At 41.7% G+C, this 19,801-nt stretch overlaps 1 protein-coding gene across 1 annotated transcript in view; it reads left to right on the top strand.

Moving 5' to 3' along the window:
* Positions 1 to 7,709: 7,709 nt before the first annotated feature.
* igsf3 (immunoglobulin superfamily, member 3) overlaps positions 7,710 to 19,801 on the top strand; it is a 72,547-nt gene continuing 60,455 nt past the window's right edge. The window contains exon 1 of the mRNA XM_072396944.1: positions 7,710 to 8,619. Coding sequence (XP_072253045.1) covers positions 8,580 to 8,619 — 40 coding nt within the window. The 5' untranslated portion in view covers positions 7,710 to 8,579. The remainder of the gene's footprint in view (positions 8,620 to 19,801) is intronic.

The following is a 19,801-nucleotide window of genomic DNA, read 5'->3' as shown; positions in this document are numbered from 1 at the left end:
GACTGAGTGCAAGTCTACATGAGATGGTTACATGTAGAATGTTTCACCCCCCATCCCCCTCTACTGAACAGCACTTATCCAGCAAGACAGCCAGTCACCAGGCAAAGGAATAATACTGTGTGCCTGTTTCTCGTTGTTGAGGAACATGAAAAAAGGATAGGAGACTAAAAGGCAAGGCAGGAAAAGTGTTTCGCATGGTAGTGATGGCAGGACTTAGTTTTTGCATCAGAGGCTGAGCTCTGTTCCTAATCGCAGATGCACCGTACGTGCCCCCAAAACTGTCTGCGCGCATGTGTCTCGTTGTGTGTTCACACAGATGAATATGTAAGTGTGTTTGTGTGAGAGAGTGAAGTGCATGACTCAGCCCGAGGTAGGCAGGCGGCTCATGTTTCTTCTGTTTGGCAGAGAGCACAGATAAGATCGAAATGACCCGGCTGTTTCAGAAGCCCTGAGCTTTACCTCTGCCAAACAGCAAGCGCAAGCAGCTCAGAAATCTTTATCTGCGAACTCGCAACTCATCCGACTTGGTTGATGAAGTATCAGAACACATGTTTGGATTTCATTTAAAATGGGAGGAAATGCTGTTGTCAGCGTATTTTCCACTGATAGATAGATAGATAGATAGATAGATAGATAGATAGATAGATAGATAGATAGATAGATAGATAGATAGATAGATAGATAGATAGATAGATAGATAGATAGATAGATAGATAGATAGATAGATAGATAGATAGATAGATAGATAGATAGATAGATAGATAGATAGATAGATAGATAGATAGATAGATACTGCTGAGTTGACTGGGGCACTCGGGTGTCACGTCTCAGATTTCAGTCAGTGATGTAACATCGTTCTCTCTGTGCTTATGCAAAGGCACACAATACACGTCGATGGTCTCAAAATGATACTGTTGATATGCATTGACTGAAAGAAAATATGGGATTAGATTTGAATTCAAGACAAAACAGATGAATAACTTGTCAATTTGATGACCTGAATGACAGCGTCCAGGTATGTTCAGAGTGAGTCATGCCGTGGTCACAGCAACCTCCTCCAAGTTTGAACCTGTTCAGGGTGGATGGATGCAGTTGACTTGTGACTCAGTTTTGCCGGAGGTGGTTGTCTGTCTCTGGGTATCAGCTCTTAGACTGACAGATGACCCATCCAAGGTGCACCCTGGCTCTTGCCCAGTGTCAGTTGAGATCAAGTTTATGGGTGGATGAATGATTCAGCCTAGTACCTCTGGGACAAGAGCTGTTACTTAAAGGTTCCATTTTGCTTATGTGGAAACATTTGGGATTGATTATTAATTTCTTGTATGTATATGCGACATGTGGTGAAGGAACCAGCAGGCAGTTTGCTTAGCTTAGCACTGCAGCTAGAGGCAGGAAGAAACAGCTAGCTCAGCAAAGTTAACCAATCAGCACATTTTTATCTTGTTTGTTTTCAGGATCAAATCATGTGCAGGTTTGTCTGCTCTAGAAAGTGCTGGTGGAATGTTTTGGACAGGGCCAGGCTGTTTCTCCTTAAATGCAATATTTAGTGCTAAGTTTGCATAAATTGCCTTTTGTGCTTCATGTGAAGCCTCATCAAGTCGAAGTGTGTTTTATTCATGTATGTAAAAAAAAAACAGCGATCATTGGGTTTGTAATAGATTAGTTTGAAGATAAAAGATTGAGTTCAAACGTCGAACCTACTACCCGGAGAGAACCCGCACATGCACGGGGAGAACATGCAAACTCCATGCAGAAAGCACCCAGCCAAACATTTCAAAGCAAAAACCTCCTTGCTGTGAGGAAACAGTGCTGACCACCACATTGCTTAGATTTGATCTAATCTGATACAAACCAACACTGAATGCAGATAGATTTTTTTTACACTTATGTACACACTCCTTATCTCCCATTTTAAAAGCAAGTTAGTTTTCAGAAACTTTTCTACTGACACTGCAGTGATCTTTTTATCACGAATGTTTTTGACTACGATAATGTTTCAGTGAAAATCAGATACTGTGACAGCCTTAATCTCATGTATTGTTGAAATAACGTTTAGATGACTTTGCTCCTGAGCAGTAGCGTACAAGCCAGAATCAGCTTTGATACCAGCATTGTCTATTTCTAGGTCTGCCCAAAGTCAACAGTTAAACCACATCTAAGCCAAATAAAATCACATTTGGACTAAATGTTCAACGTTTACTCCTGCCCTGTTCTGCGAGCTACAACCAGGCACTAATTGGAGATCCAGGGCAAAGAAAAATCTGTGAGCGGTGGGATAGATTTCCCTTTTCTGACACTGACAACTATTGCGCAAGTGAAAAAAAAGAAAGAAAGAAATACAGTTATACCTACAGATAATTTAGAATCACCGCTTAACCTAGCGTGCATGTTTTGGGGTTGGGGGAAAAACATGGAGCACCCAGAAAAACCCATGTGGGCACAAAATGAACATAGAAATTCTACAAGAATAGGCAGCAGCTAACCTTCTTGCCATGACATGATACAGCTAACCGTTGCACCACCACGCTGCCCAGTCTCCATTTCTGTCACCAATTATGTGCCAGCCTGTTAGGAAATAATTGCTACTTAATATCACTGCTGTCAAATTAAACCCATATTTTCTCACTATAAACCACTTCTATGTGCAAACCCCATATTTGACAGCATAACATGAAACACGAGTGACCCATTAAGCAATTAGACTGCAGTCGATGGTTAATGACATTAGTCTAATGCCTATGGATGTTCCCTACAGACAACTACTAATTAGCAAAATTATACCAGACCTTCTACAAAAGAACAGCAGACTGTCTTTAAATTAGCACCAGTTGCTTGTTTCACCATTCAATGTTACAATATTCAATAACATCTGACACAAAATGTGAAGGGTTTTTATCTTCATTTACTTAATTCCTTTCAAATGTCACAGGATTTAATTTTTTTTTTGTTTAATTTGTGCTAAAACTAACAATAAGCCCATATTGCCATATAGTAAAATGCTATGTTATAGTAAATGTTTACAGAAGTAGACACAACTACTGTTAAGGTGAACTGAATCTGATCATAAGGGCACGTTGTTATCACTTTTTGGTACAAAGTCACCCAAAGTCAAGTAGTATCAAATGTGATCAGCACAGGTCAGGAGAGAGGTTGTGAAGCTGCAGCTCTGATAAAGATGTGATTGGAATATAAGAGACAGATATGTTGTTGGGAATCAAGCTGCACTCACCACTGAACACCACTGTGTTAATTTGACGTTTTACAATATTAATGAAAAGTGGTGAAAACACTGCAAAGCCCATTTTAACGCTCTCAGCATGACACCAATGGTTGCACATCAGTTAAAACCAATACAATTTTGCAGGCATTGGCCACTTTTTGTAGCCAGCTAAAGATGTGATGCAGTAATCTGGTGCTGTATTAGTTAGGCCTCCAACAGCTTATTTGCCCACATTTTCTTCCAGCCGTGAGTCATATCAGTTTAACACGCGCGAGTGTGTGTTTTTGTGTGTGTGGGGAGAGTGGTGTGAGTGGGTTTTCTTCTCTTGCAAAGCAAAAGCTTCAAAAAGTGTTACCAAGAAGAGAAATTGGAAGATACCATCTACTTTGTTGCTGTTACCCAACAGCAAAAAGGACAAGCCATACCTGCGAGGGATGATGATGAAATGTGTGTCATGTGCAATGTGGTCGTTGTTTTGGGACGCAAAGGCTTCTTCACAGTGTGTTCGAGCTAAGTCATGAGATCTTTCCTGAGAATATTGTGCCAACGTGTGTGTGTATTTGTGTGTATTTGTGTGTGACCTGAGCACTGCAAATGAATAATGCATGACATTCAGCTGTGTTTGCATGTGGGACAACACCCACGTAATCAAAAAGAGAAAGATAGACACAGACAGACAGACTGCGAGTAGAGGAGAGATGACTGCAGCATAAACCTTACTAAAATTGATTTTAACGAATATGCCAAAAAATAAGTTCTGCTGCCTATGATTGAGAGCAAGTATCCACAACTGTCCGGGAGGATTTTTATCCACACTGTTGGCAGAAACAGCCAGAAATGTGTCTGGCTTGTTCTGTTCCTGACAATAAGTCCGTGTTAACATCTGGTAAAACACCTACAGTAAGCCTGACCATGCTGGGTGGAAGAATCTAATTGATACTCTGATGTTCATGTATTTGTTCACTTCATTCAAAAGCCTTTAATTGCCATCTGTTAGTGTAATCATTTCCTATGAACTCAACGCAGCACATTTCTTGCAACCACCTCTCAGGTAATAATTTGACAATTAAGACGGGATTAAAATAAACATATACTAACATCATCGCAACCATTCACCAAGGTAAGAAGTGGACAATTTCACTCCAGTGTAATAATCAGCCTCCACGTGTCACTGAAGGCAAGCATTCATGCAAGCGTAAAAAAAAAAATTGTATATTAATGTAAGAGTGCATATGATTGTCAAGCAAACGTACAGAAATACAAAGGCACATAGTGCCACGATCAGTATGTAACACAGAAGAATACAGGGAGCTAAATAGGCTACGAGAGTAAGGACAGGGAGTGAAAAAATGAGCTACAGACAGATAGAGGGCCAAAAATTGGTGGCTTGACAGTCATGTCATATTAATACTCTACATTAGGAGCCATTGTGATGAATAATTAATCTGCTGGAAAATGTGGTGATTTGTGCTTCTAGCTGTCTAATGTAGTATATATATATATATATATATAAACCGTGTGATGGACTGGTGACCTGTCCAGGGTGTACTCTGCCTCTCACCCAATGACAGCTGGGATAGGTTCCAGCCCCCTCACAAATGGATGGATGGACATATTCACATATGTATACACATATGAATATGTCCATCCATCCATTTTCTATTCCTGCTTAATATATATACATATGAATATAAGTTGGAAGATCACTGTAAGCTTAAAAAAACTGAGCCTGATTTTCATCCAGAAAAAAATACTTGCATGACACAAAATTACATCTTTTGCTGCACCGGTTTCCGCAATGACAGGTTATCTGACAAAGTACTATGTAATCTTCCACACTCATATGAACTGAGGCATGAGAGGTTGGACAGCATGACTCTGCTCACATTAGATCTTTAGCAGCACACTTGAATCTGTGCGATGGGGCCCAGCTGGAGTGTGTGAGACAGAGAGAGAAAAAAAATCTTTCAACACAAAACCTCCATTGTTCTCATTTAATTCTGAAGGTCGTAATTTTGCAACATAACTTTTGTTTGAAAATCTCTTTCAGATTTTCTTTGCTCTCTGTTTATTCTCCCTCCATTTTTACCCATCTGGATTATTTCTTAATTCTGACTTTGCCTTGATGTCTGTTTACGTCTCACTTTTCTGATGGAAGCCTCTTAGAGGAGTTTTGGTTTTTTTTCCCTTTCTGTTTTGTTTAGGCTTCCTGTCTCCACCACCACGACAGCTTTTGTTTAGCTATTTATAGTTGTCTCATTTGTTCCAGAGATCATTTATGTAAGAAGACTCATCGTATCCTCCTCAGTCGAGGTTGATCAGCAAAGTGGCCCCACATGTGGTTCCATGTTTGTGTGTAAAGCAGGTTTTCAAATGCAGCTTTGTAATCAGACGGGACACGTGCTTATGAATTTTTCTATGTAGTCCACACTACATAGCATGAGTTTGTGTGTGACTGCCTCTACAGTATTCTCTGTGTAATACAGGAACAATAATGTGAGAAAGAAGAAAAATGCAATAAATCATTCATATACTTTGGGGAAGCACTAAGGAAATGTGTGCATGATGGCATAAGTGAACAAAACTCATTTCGTTTACACTGTGCTTCTCCCACAGATTGAACCAGCTCAACAAATAGTGCGACAGGATAGGAAATGATTAAGTTTCCAATAATGCCACTAATAATTGGGTTTGGACAACTAGAGGACACTCACAGGAAAGCTTTATCTACAGTAGGTGATGGGTCCCATTATGAGGCACATATGACACAGTCTTCTGTTTCCATGGAGACCTATCGTGATCCCTCACACATACTATACCTAACGTTCCTCCACAACCCCTTTTGTTTCCCTCTTTCTGCAAGCACATATTTTTGAGGACGGTTTCCAGGATTGCTACGAAGGGGTCAAAGGTGATCTCATCTTCAGCGTTAACACGATTAAAAGCTCAAACAACGCGATAGCTGCCTTTGAGCTGCCTGCTTGTGCAAACTGTGTCATCACTTGGCCATGCAGCAAGGAGTCTGTGGAGAACTGAGCTAATTATAGGAGCCGCAATATGTAGACCAGGTGTACCACACATGGCCTACCTAGCCAGCTTTGTTTGGTTGTGTATTGCTCCAACAGCACTGGACCTGGATATACTTTGGAGAAGCTAAACCACTATTCAACATGCTTCAAAACAGGATCTTATTCTACTCTGACTTACATTTAGTTGGCAGTAACGTCTGCAAAAGCTTTTGTTAATTTCTTGCTAGATAAAAAGGTTAAAATCTCCTTCTCAGTTCTGTTAATACGATGACACAGTTCTGGACAGATGGAGGGAGAAATACATCTTCTTGTTTTGTTCTCCAAATCTATTTAGTGAACTGCTATGTGAGGAATGTGCAGTATTCTGTAAATATCCCCCTCTGTGGCTTAGGGTTCACACTCTTCTCACCGTTTGGAAGCTGCAAGTGAGCTGAGTTCCGGAAGCACAGGAAAGGGAGAATAATCATTTCTACTGCTTCCAAAAAGTAATAACATGTCAAAAGAAAGAAGAAAAAAAAAGACAGCATTCACGTCTTATTCAGGCAAAGGTTGAAACTCGGAATTCCCAACTGATAAAGAGAACACAGATGGGTTCACTAAAATTACTCTTTGTATGCACATGCAAAAGGCCTGCTCATTTATTTATTACAAAGAGGCAAGCTTTCAGTTTTACTAAGTTGGGGCTTCTTGAATTCTGTCTGTTTCAGACAGCATCTCTCTTTTCACAGCTTCACACACCAAAGCAGTGTTATTGTGTTTTTTTTTCACTTTCCCTGCAAACTCCCATTCACCATGTTTATTTTGAGAGCTGGCTAATAACGCAGCAGAGTAAGAAAAAACAATAAACATATGTTGATGCCAAAGTGACTGGTTTCGCTGCTTATAATCTAAATCACAGAGGGGATGGGATTCGTAGCTTGCAAGCTCTGGAAGGTGTGGCATTTCCTGCAGTTTCTAAACAGAGAGGCAGCTCATTATGCAGACTGCCTGTTATGTGTGTGGGACAGGGAAATAAAGGAGAGGATGTGATTGAAAAAGTCTGTCACACAGGCTTCTGGGAAAATCATGGATGAGAAGGTGACTTTTTGGGAGGAGCCCAAGGAAAATAATTTCATTAAAAGGCAAATTTTTTACAGAAGAGCCAAAAATCAAGCAGTTAATGCACCATGTAAACGATCCATAGCATCCTCCAACAGTGATTTGCTCTGCAAAGAAGAAGCAGAGAAAACAATCTAGCTTTAATTAATTACCCTCCACTTCGGTTAACCTATTCAACCCGTTAACGGCCTGGCCTGGAATTTTAATGCAGACATGCAAAGTTGGCCTCCTCATAGCAGCAGGCCCCACGCGGCTGGGGCGTGGTCTTCTTGAGTGGGTGGGTGGGAGCAGAGAGCACGCTTTTAACTTTTCAAACTGCCCAAGTGCTTTTGCCTGGAAGGAAATAAGGAAATAACCTTGGAACAGGGAGCACGCGTGACTGTGTCTCTGTGGGACTGTATCAGAGCGTTTCTTTATTTTGAATTACGCTCGAATGGATTTTTATGTCCGTCTAACGGTCTATATTAGGACGCATTTATAAGAACACAGAAGCTCAGGTGTGTTGCTTGTTTAAACGAGTGCTTTGAGTGCCATCTGATAAATCTGATCTGTTGTGTCAAGAGCACAAAGCTTTGTCTGCTTCATCTTGAGCGCCCGCCCATTGGGCTTTCTGCAGAGCGATAGTGGGAGATTGATATTGTCTCCGGGATTTGCCGTGGAATAAGCCACGAGCTTGCTCTGCTCTTCAGCGAAGAGGAGGACAATTAGCAAGGACTTAACCCAGTCCGGCTCCGAACTCCAAAGCCTCTCGGATCCTCTATGACCACACAATTAGTATTTTGCCTTTGATCACCTGTGTCCAAAATACGCGCAACGCACGCTGGACTTTTTTTTTTTTTTTCTGACTAGGCTGCGTGCGGGTAACCTCCGCAGTCTTGGATGCGTAGTAAGCGGGGAGTGTGTGGGTTGGGTCGCCTTGGCGCCTGGCATACGCACACGTCGCCAGCGATAAAGGCAGATAGGTGAGAGTGAAAGCGAGAGAACGCGTCACCACAAGCTCGGAAGAGTCGCACACCGGAAAACCGCCGGGCTGACCGGCTCTGGATTTGACTCTCGAGGCAGCCAACTGGCAGTTTCTTTTTCCGCTGGGGATTCATACACCTTCCTCTCCTTCCCGATTCAGGACCAGCGGCTGACCACTCTGCCAGACTATTGCAGAGATCTGCTCCCCATCTGAAGGGGGGTTATTGGAAGTGAATCTGCGGAGCGACGCACACTCACACACACACACAATGGCAACCGGTGCGCTCCTTCTTGCCTGTGCACTGCTTGGTAAGTCATCTGAGGAGGGGAAAAAAAAAAAGATGCTTTGAGTCTGTTTCTGCCCTGTGAATTTCCTTTCTCTTCGCAGGATTTACGGGGTACATTAGCATCTGCAGTTTTCTCTTTCGCGGCACCTGTATGAGACATGGATGTAGATGCTCATAGGTCGCAGAGCAACTATCATGAGTCAGGTGGATGTAGTCATCGATGATGATCACTGCATAATAACAGATGTCCGTGAACAGATGTGTGTTTGTGTGTGTCGTGAAGTAGGTTAATGTGATATGGACTTTACAGATTAACCCTACCGTCTGACCTCTGAGTTAGGGCTGATAAACCGACTGTTGTCTGTAACAGACCCAGATATAAATCTGTATTATACATCCAATGTTTGTATAGATCCAAGCATTATTGACACACCTGGTTCACACATCAGCAACAGGCTCCTACAGTATGAAGTCACTCAGTGGGTGTGAACGGACCTTTGTTGTCCATCCGTGCCTTGAGGTGAAGCCACTGTGTTCACTCCTCACACATTTGCCACATTATCTGTGATTTATGGGATTTCACAGACAAATACAAGTTCAAGCGTGCACATCCAATGACACACACACACATATACGCAGACGCTGACACAAGGATGACTCCCGACAACACGCATGCATCGCCTGCAGTACATCCTGCATGTGGGCTGTCCCAAACAAACACCAGATGGCTTTTCTGTTCCTGGATGGGGTGGCTTGTCAGCGCTGCTGGGGGACAGAGGAGGGGGTTGGGAGTGGGAGTGGAAGTCGGCCCGCTGGAGGCCCCCGCTCGGCCAAGAGGATTACCAGTCTGTGCCTCGCCTCAAGTCTCCTTTTAGCATGTAAAGTCACTTTCACTGGGGTGGGGGCTGTGGAACAAGTTTTCCCAGTGCACATGCAAGACGTATCGCTTCGTGTGTAGTAGAGATGCTATTTGACAATGGAAGCTGGATAAAAAAGGGTTTTTGGTATTGCATAATCTTGAAGCCATTGGAATCAGTTTGAGGTGGTGATGAACAAAGAAGGAGAAGGTCCTGATATTACAGGGTTTCTCATTATGAGAAACCCTGTAATATCCTCATAATCAGAATAAATCAGACTCAATTTTTTACATTAAAAAAAATTTTGCAGTAGCAAAATAAGCCATCTGATCGGGCTTTTGGAGTCTGTATTCAAATCAGCAAGATGGCATCAACAGCACTGATGCTGATCATTTCCCCATGTGAATTATGTCTATTTCACAGTACAATTTCTGCCAGGTTCTCTTCCCACCTGCAGTGAATCCCCCCACCCCCGTCTGAGTGCTAATTGTAAACTGATGAAAATGGAAAACTATATGCATACACAAGAATCTGTGCTGAGTGCTGAGAGACATGTTTTAGTTTGGGTCTGCGTGGGATCAGCTGTGCCATTTGTCTGTCATGTGTGAGGCAGCGCTCTGCACTCCAGTTTGTTTGTTAAGAAACCAAATAAAACGAAGGTGCGTGACGGCTGTGTCACACGGAGGCTGTATGGGTCTTTGTTAAATTCAGAGGTGCCACTTGTGCAGTGTTTGTGGCAGGCACATCTTATATCGGGGTTATTTATGCTGCTGAGTTTGCAGCCAGGTGCGAGCGAGTGTGCGAGCGTGCGTGTGTTTATTTGTGGCAGCAGGGTTTATGATATTAAGCTTATAAAAAGAGTCGCCTGAAGGAACGAATGGTTATTAGCTTTACAAACACAATGTCTTCCTTCTCCCCCACTGAGAGTGAGAGAGATGTCAGACTTTCAGTGCCGTGTAACGGTGTGTTTTTTTTTGTATGCTTGAAACAGGGAGCCAACCTAAAGCCCCTGTTTATATAACTAAATTGAAAATCTGATATGCGTGGGGCGGGCTAGTTTAACTGTTAACTGCCTCAGTGCTTTCCATTTACTTGGCTGACAAGAGAGCTGTCAATAGTCTCCTAGGTTCTGATGGCCTGCCATTGGTCCTGTTTATATTCCGGTCTGAGAGCAGCTTCTCTTTGAACAAAGTCAGACGGTGAAAATGACATCTGACAAAATTCGCATTCTGCCACCTGCGGTTATTCATGCATTTGTAATGATGTGTCATTTTATGTGTCTTGATAATCTCTGCTTACTTATAGCGCGAGGCTTGTTCGCACAGGATCTGAACAAGTATCTGAACATGTCATGAATGAATTTGCACCAATAGGTCGTGGTTATAGGCAGTGAATGATGCATTTTTCACGCACGGGGAGTCACAGTTGGTGTGACATCTTATTTGAAAGAGAAAATTGTCAGTGGTATGCTTGTGCATCAATAAATCATGCTGACATCATATTTGACTCTCAACTTTCAACAAGATAGATTGTATAAAACATACAGATGTAGCCAGGTGGCCTGAAATATCAAGTCGGTGTGGATGTGAACTGAAATGCAGTCCTACTGATGGCCATTATATGATGGCTTGCTTTGTTAGCCAGGTCAGTAAGGTGGATTGAGCCAAAGCGTATTGTGGAGTAAACCTCCTCCTCTATTTTTGGTGTAAGCTGCGCCATGTTGCATTGGGCAGATGAGCCAAACAGGAAACCAGACACAGGAATGGCAAAGATAATCTGGTTAATTTTCAAAGTACAACTCCCTGTCTACAATCCTGATTAAAGCAGCGGCTGAAAAACATGAGAAGCAAGCAGAGAAGCAAGCAAATTGATCTTTTTTGGGAGCAGAGCGACTTGGTGATCACAAATATGTAGAATTTAATTTGAATGAATGCAACTTGTTTAACTGGGCTGACACAATGTTTCATTTCTGAAATGCTCCTGGTGGGATGCTTCACGGAGGATGAGATTAAAACGGCTCACTGATGACGTTTTGCACAGCTGCAATTGGTGGAATCCTGGGATAATGGCTGCCAAATTTGGTTTGCTTTTGGCCAGTTTGAATTTAACAATGGCACACTTAGCAAACTTTATAAGAACAGTGAAGTATGTATGTTGAGATTAATACTGTTATGTAGCGATAAAGGGCCCGAGCTGACTGTCTTTCAAAATTGTGTCAACTTATCTCATGAAATACTAATTTAACAATTTCTCTGCCTGTAATAACAATGTCATCATTTAATATAGTAAACCTGAATCTCTGATTCCCTTGGGACTCAAGCTAGTTTGTTAGCTGGCATTATGGGATACTTTAGCCCTCCTCTGTCTTGTCCATATATGGTTTATTTTTGGCTTAAAGGAACTGAGATAGCCGTATGCCATTCTCAGTGTCAGACATTTTAAAGCTGTTACCAATTAAGTTTTCATTGTCTCATTTCAAGCACCCATAAACAGTGTAATTTCTAACCTTGATTAAGCTGTTTTTCTTTTAACCACCTCCATTTTTTTCCTCTGCTGTTTGTATTATTCTGCATTTTGAAGACATCTACTGTCCAAGGAAAATAAATGAGAAAATCTGAAGCAATGTGCTCTAAAAAAAGAGATCAGTGGCAACATGAAGCATCCATTCTGTCAGTCAAGGGTGTAAAACATCCAAAAGCACAGTTTTGATCCTGATGTGTGTGGTAGCTGTTATCTTTGTTTCCTTCAAATAATCCTCTTTCTCTAATGAGATTTCTGATATAATTTTTGAAGTCAGGCAACACGCTGGAACAGTGCCCTCTTATCTTGGCTCATTATAGGACTATTGATTGAAAAGAGAAAAGTTTTGAGTGGCAGTAACACTATCAAACTTAGAGCTTATCGAGTAAAAAAAAAAAAGCAGCCCTCCAAAGAACATGAAGGTAGTCAAAAGCTCATTTTCAGTTTAGATGTAATTAAATTACTTTGTCTTTATTTTCCTTAACATTTTCACCGTGTAAAATGGGAGACACTTAGAGCCACTCAAGCATTGATTTAATTGTTCACTTTGAGCTGTGACAAATAATCATAAATGCTTGAAAGGGCTTACAGTGGGAATAATCTCCTTTTTTCATATGACAGACGTATTAAAACATGAGCACTTTTTAATGTTAAGCAGGTTAATAATTAAAATGAAATAAGAAATATGTCATTGAATTTGCTCATGTTGCTATGAGCAATAACGTGGGGTTTAGGGAGGGGTAGAATGGATGTTACCATCTTGGTTGTCTTCGCTGAGGTTGAAAAGGGAAAACAGGTGGCACTGAAAAGGAGATTTAATACATGTCCCGATTATTTCAACCTTTGAGGGCCCTGATTGTGTGGTAATGTTGACGCGGGCATTTCAAACGTTTTTCATGATTCAAATTTTTGCTGCGCCACTCCCTGATGCATCCCAGCCTCTCCTCTGTCCCAAATGCAAATGACAGCTGGAGGCCCCCCACCCAAAAATGACATAGATTTCAGCTTGCGTGTGGTCAGTCCAGCACCTTGACTCAGCTGTTAAAGCGCTGGGAATGTATTTTTCTTGCGTTTTAAGCCTCAGCTGACACAAGAGAGGGCTGTCTAGACAGTGTGGCTAAACGAAATAACTCACCGTCTAGCTGTTTGGGTAGCTCTTCTCTGTCTGTGGCACTTTTTTTTTTTTTTTTGGCATGTCATTGCCCAAATATATGTCACTCGTTATTTTTTTCCAGTTGTTGTCACCAGAATCGGAGGCCCTGCGTCTGCCTGTTAGGGGAAATACAGGCTCGTGCAGCTGCCTGATTGTTACTGTATGCTCCCCTTGTTATTTTCTGTGCCTGCTGTATTTTGGATTTGGAGGCACGCTTGTTTACATCATAAGCACTAGACCTGTGTCTTTGTGTATACCCATGACAAGATCTCTTTTGTGTCATTGTTTTTTCTTATATCATACCATTGTTGGCGCAACTAACAAAAAGCAAAACAATATAAAAGCAGAAGCAAGACTGTCAGCTCCGCTATCATCCATCAGAGAAGTGGAGTCAATATATATTGTTATTATAGTTGGAATACAACAAAGTCACGAGCCTTGTATAGGTCGGCAATATTGTTACTTTTTTATGCCACTTCAGTGTGGGTCAGTCTCCATGGATGACGTATGTCTGAATGTAGTGATGTGGATGTTGTTGTTGGTTTTTTTTTTTTTTTTAGCTTGTGGAATTCCTTGCTTCAGGCGCACCTAAAGGCAAATGCAGGTTAGTGTTCAACAGCTGCAGGGCAAGTAATTGCCCTGTAATACAAACTTCACAGCCTGCTACAGAAAATCACACCCTACTAAGATTTCTTTTACAGCTACACCGGCTTCTGTTATCAGCCTCTATCCTCCTGCTGCCTCTCATCCAAGGTAAAAGCCTAGTTAGCAACTTTTCCTCCAGCTCTGCCTTCAGAGGAGATCAAGGAATCTTTTTTTTTTTTTTTTTTCAGATTGGACTGACTGAACTTTATTGGAACAGCAATAAATGGAAAAACTAAAGTTGGCTATGAGTGATCACAGCTCGCCTTCTTGTGCAGCGTTTGCTTTTGCTTTTAAAATGACTATCATTTCTTGTGACCCAGATTTGAGTTGTGATCTCTCTCCGCTTCACATGGGGAGATGATTGACTGAGGAGAGATAAGTTTTTGAGGGAGACTTCCTGCCTGACAGTGATTCAGGAAAGTGGCCGGAGCTGGAGACAGAGCAGAGGCGGCGTCTGCTTTGTGTCTGATTTCGACTCTGCTCCAGCACCCCTGGTTAACCGTCTGGCCTCTCCCAACATCGCATGTTCTCGCCATGATCTCGCAGTCAAGCCGGCACATCTCTTCACGCCTCAGATTCTTATCTAATGCTTTGTGATAACAGCCCTCCAGCTATTCAGTTTGTAAACTGGTTTGTTCTTTTGGGGGTGATTTGCATGGATCCCTGCCTCTCCTCACTTGCGCTCTTAAAAGGCACTCCAGCTGCCTCCTCCTCCTTCTCATTTTCTAGTGAATAGCCCCTGACCTCCCTCCCCCACTCTTTTCTAAAACAATGCTATGCCATGCCCACCTCCTCTTCAAAGAGCTCTAATTAGAAACTGACCGTAAGAGTGAGCAACACCAGATATTTTCAGCTTCCTTAAGGAAGTGGGTTTATGTGGAACAACTCACATTTATCTTTAACTGTTTACAAGCACCATCCCTACCAGGGTAAAAGACTAAGGCAAACCCCCTCTTCCCCTTGGGATTTGGTCTGCTCCTCCCCTTTTGTCATTTTGTGGCAGGAGTCATGATGACTGGCAGGAGAGAGGATTCCACTTCACTCCTCCACACAGAAACACAAACTCCCACAGTGCTGCGAGCTGCTGTCCTTCCATGCAGCTCTCCTTCTCCACCCAAGCAGATCCCACGCTGGTGGGATGTTCACAAGGCACTGTAACTATGGCGACCGCTCCCCACTCCACATGCAGTGACACATGATCAGCTCCGCGCTCCCGTTCAAAGATGCATGAGCCCACCTGACTCTCTGTCTACATGTATGTTCAATATAATTTCTGCTTTAAAAATCTCCTCGCCCAAATGGAAGCACTTAATTTTCCATCATGTTTTGGTAATGTCTTCTTTTCTGCTTTACACATATCACCTATAAGTGCCTGCGTATACGTGCGTCTAATTACCAATGCATAAATCCATAAATTAACCCGCGCATGTCAATGACAGCCTAAGAGCAAAATGACTGACAATGACTGAAAAAGTCTGTTTGAAGTAGACTAATTAATACTTAATTAGTTTTCTTTCCAGTCTGCAGCTTAATGCACAAACGTGGAGACTGATAGCAAGTTGCCAATCATACATAAACTAACAACTGTAAATTAAGTAGATACAGCTGTCAGGCATGATTGTACACAAGCTCGAGATGGATAATGACTGAAGATAGCTGAGTGCTATTATTGTCTCATTTTTCTTTAGAAGCGGTAAATGCTCATCCCTACCGCTCATGATGGGATGTAATGTGTTGAGGTGTATGAAATTGTTTTTGCCTTACGAGCAGTGTAAAGTTTTGTCTGGGAGTAGATTAGACACCGCAGTGCTTTGTCATTCAGAAACAGTGGGGGATGTGTGTGTTTGGAAAGGGGTCAGGGTGGTTATGACTGGGGGGGTTGGGGGTGGGGGTTGTTAGTGGGGTAGCAGGTGTCCATATAGAGTTAATGGACTCAGGGAGGGGTGTAGCTCGAGGCACTTAATGCACTGGAGGTGTGTGTGTGTGTGTCTTGGTGTGTGTATGTATGAGCTTATACAGTGAAAGGACCAGTCTGAGTTTGTCTGTTGCCTGCCTCAATCATTGTTTCCCTCAAAGGTTTTAACAGTAGATAGAAAAAATACTTCTCACATTAACACGTCTGTGTTGAACAGACTTTTTTTTTGCTTCAAGTCTTGTTTATCACACTCTGCAATAAGTGTGTGCATCTGTCATCTTCATGATGATTTACCAATCTCCCAATAAGCCTGTGTGCGTAACCCAGGACTCATACAGTCAATGTGGAGATTTCAAACACTAGCTTTTTCCACTGCCGTTATTGTGGCAAAGGAGACAGCTACAGTGTCTTATGGTCTATCTCTTTCTTTATGAATTATTCATTCACAGTATGGTTGGTAAGGAGCTGTCCTGACACACGCTTTTTAGGTTTTAATTAAATTTATATGTCAAGATGTTTCTTTAGCTGTGTGCCATATTTGACTATGTTGCAGTAGCCGAGTTTCAGTTCTGCACAGACTCTCCCTGTTGACTTTTACTGCAGTGCTGCACAGCTAAATTGCAGTCGTGCAAGTACTCTCTAACAAACTTCCAAAGTAAACTTGTTTGTTTTGCCCCATTGTCATGCTGAAGGACTTGGTACATTTAATAAAGGGTGGCTTTGAAAGATGAGCAGGAAGAATACAATTTGTCCAGGACCACCAATGAGACTGGTGATCGGAATTGTGCACTGAATGCCATTCAAAAGGATCAGAGGAATCGTTGTTTGCTGATCAAAACTAGCTCAAAAGCTCTTTTTCATTCGTGGTCAAACGGGAAGGCAAAGCAGCTGAGGGTGTAGGAGGGAGGATGAGGAGGCAGCTGTTCTGCAGAGAAAGATAGATTACGATCTGCTCTGTGCTGTGGACACAATGGACAAATGTTACCAGTGGGGAAAATATTAATTGGCCCACAATGGGGGGAAAAAAAAAGTTATATTCGGCTACGTTTCCGTATGACGTTAACTTATAGTGGCTACTCGCACTTACAGTATTCAGTCACACATCAACACAGGAGTATGAATGGGATTTGGAAACCCCCAGTGCTTCCATCCTGGTCTCAACAGCTGTTATGAGCAACAACGCAGGTGGGGTCAAGACTGCTGTTGCCCATGGGAGCCATAAATTAGAACTAGTTAGCATAGTGAGAGCAGAGAAAAGCATGACCCAGGTGGGATTCCCACCAGGAGTCCCAGTCTAACCAGACATTTTAGATTTGAATTTAGTAACAAAGGCGGAGTTACAACTTGACATTAACTTGTTTGCAGGGAAGTCGACTTAGTTGGAGAAACATTCGTATCATGTCTTGTCTTCATCTTGTCTGAAACTGTGAGAGACGAGACAGATTTCTGTTAGTGTGTACTGTGTACATCGCACTGTGGAAACAAGTGTGAGCGGCTCCGAGTACAAAAGTGTCGGATGTCTTTTGGGAGCATTACAACTGTGTGGATCAGCTGAGAGGAAAAATGGGGCGTGTCGATCTGTATTCTGTTAATGCCGTGCTTCATGATGTACATGCACTGTTATGCAATAGGAGTGCATAGATTTGCAAACAATCTCTGAGAATAAAGAGTCTTATTCATGAGTTCAACAGTGCTGCAGAGATTTCGGTGTTTAAAAAAAAAAGTATTTAAAATTGGCATTTTTTAAAAAATTGTTTTTGAAGGAGGCTCCTTTTTGTGTCTGTCTGCACCATCGATTATATATATATATATATATATATATATATATATATATATATATAAAAAAAAAAGACAATAGCCTACAAGACTGAAATGTAAGTTTCTCTGGCTGCAACAGATTCTCATTCAAAAACCAATAGCTCTTTTCATAGAATACTGTGTCAATAGTTTGATCTTGTCAAGGCGTTGGCTTAAGTCACTCCTTCTTAGTGTGTTGATGGTCCTTTTGAAAATAACTGCATAATTATTCAATTATTAGGCCACAAAGGATTTCAAGTATCACTCTTGAGCCTAACCTCTTAGCCAAATGCAGTCAATTCTGGTCACCAAATTTTAAAAAAAAAAAAAAAAAAAAAAAAAAAAAAGATAATTTGATCAAAGATGTTGACTGGTGGTGGCTGAATGCTGAGCCCAAGGTGTCTAAAAAAATTTTTTTATCAGTTAGTTGATTTAAAAACTATCCATGGTCCTCACCCAGGGGTATAAGATGATTGGAGTCGTTCCTACGTACTCTCAGAGCATTACAGGAACCATTCATTTAGAACTGTTCTTTTGTCTAGCATCTGAATGCAGCACAGACAACTGCCATTTCAGAAGACATTAGTAAAACAATGGATGTGTGGATCTCAGTTGGTAACTCTTAAAAAGAAAGAGGGAGGGATATCAGTGCTTCTTTGAGACTATGTCTAATGCAGGAAATGCAACATATTTCGACTCCTAATGGCCACTGGAGAAGCTCTCCAGTGGACAGATTACCCTAACAGAATATATATAACTGTTTGGTTTAAAAAAACACCCTGTAGAAAACCAACAAAGAGCAAGTAAAGTAAAGTTGAGATGTACCATGCACTGAACAGCGGCTTAAGGCCATAGAAAACAGCTGATTTAGCCTGATATTGCATATTGACTGGGAACAGAAAAACGGATACATTGTTACACTTAATCCACATTGATTATAAATCTTTATGCTCTGAGTAGTTTTTTTTTACTGAAATCTTATTGTCACAGTGAGTTCGTTCAATACGTAATCTGCTTTAAACTGCAACTCATTGTTTGCATCTTCCATGATGAAATCTAATATATAAAGCAGTAATTGGTGGGCTTCAGGTGGATTTTGTCACAATGAATTGTCAGGCCACTACGCCAAACCAGCTGACGGCTGCCATTTTTTACAATGTCAAAAAAGCTCAGTTGTGAGAAAGGGAGACGCAGCAAGTACTGTAGATGGGTAACAGTTCAGATGAGAACTCTGGGCTTTCTCTCGAGCTATAGATGGAGGGAGAACGCATTAATACACCTTATGTGTGCATATGGCCCACCTCATGCCCTCTTGACTATGTGTCCAGCTTTCAAAGGCTGTGACATGTATGGATGTCAATCCTCTTTCCGCAGGCTCACCAAAACTCTCTCAGTGGACTTGTTCCCTATCTTATAATCATTTAATTCACAGCCGACATTGCACATGCTTCTGTAAGACAGAGAAAGATTAAATAGTGACATACACTCCACTTTGATAACTATTATTCTCACTCGCCGTACATCTTGTACTCTGTCGTTCTTGGGCTGATTAGAGCTGCGTGGGTGTAATAGGCAGTGGTTGTAACTGTTTGTCAGCTATTGAAGTGACCAGCCGGCCTTACTGTCCACTAATGGAAAACGGCATTTAGTCTCTCTATATTTCAACATGTCACACTAATCGTCACACCAGTTTCTTGGCTGACAGCAACTTGTGTTTTCCTTTGAAAATCACTTAGCGCTCGCACCAACTCTGCAGAAATGCATCTGCCATATTTAGCTTTAAAAGATTCTATTGAATGAATCAGGCAGGCAGGGTGGGATTTGTCGAAGATTCTGAGGCTTAAAAAAGGGGTCAGAGGTTGTTAATAACAGCCCTGCTACACTGATTTCTATATTCTGATCCAGATGGTGATTATCACTGCAGGAGGGACAAGGACTAGAAAAGGAGAGGGAGGATGTAGCCTGAATTGCAATGTTTGATGCTATCTTGAACCCCTCAAAGAGCCAAAATACTGAGCGAACGCTCTAGGGATGAAAGAGTGGGGATTGACATAAATCCATTACATGGTTTACATTAGGATGACATGATTACCCAGTGCCATGTGTTAAGAGTGACAAGCTTACTTTCTCCCTCAAAGACAATGTGAGAATTTTTAGCGTCTGAAACCTCTCCATTAGCTGAGCATCACTTGCTATTTCAAAATGGATAAAGCACACGAGGCGTCTTCTCATTTTATGAAACCCTGCGTATACAGGTTTATTTTGTTAGACATCATCAGAAGATGGGCACAGGTTGTATGGTATAATCATATCTGCA

The sequence above is a fragment of the Leuresthes tenuis genome, unplaced genomic scaffold (assembly GCF_036924035.1).
Source record: "Leuresthes tenuis unplaced genomic scaffold, fLeuTen1.0.hap1 SCAF_12, whole genome shotgun sequence".
NCBI classification, from domain to species: Eukaryota; Metazoa; Chordata; class Actinopteri; order Atheriniformes; family Atherinopsidae; genus Leuresthes; species Leuresthes tenuis.
The sequence above is the reverse complement of the archived record's forward strand: the minus strand, read 5'-3'. Positions and strand labels throughout refer to the sequence as shown.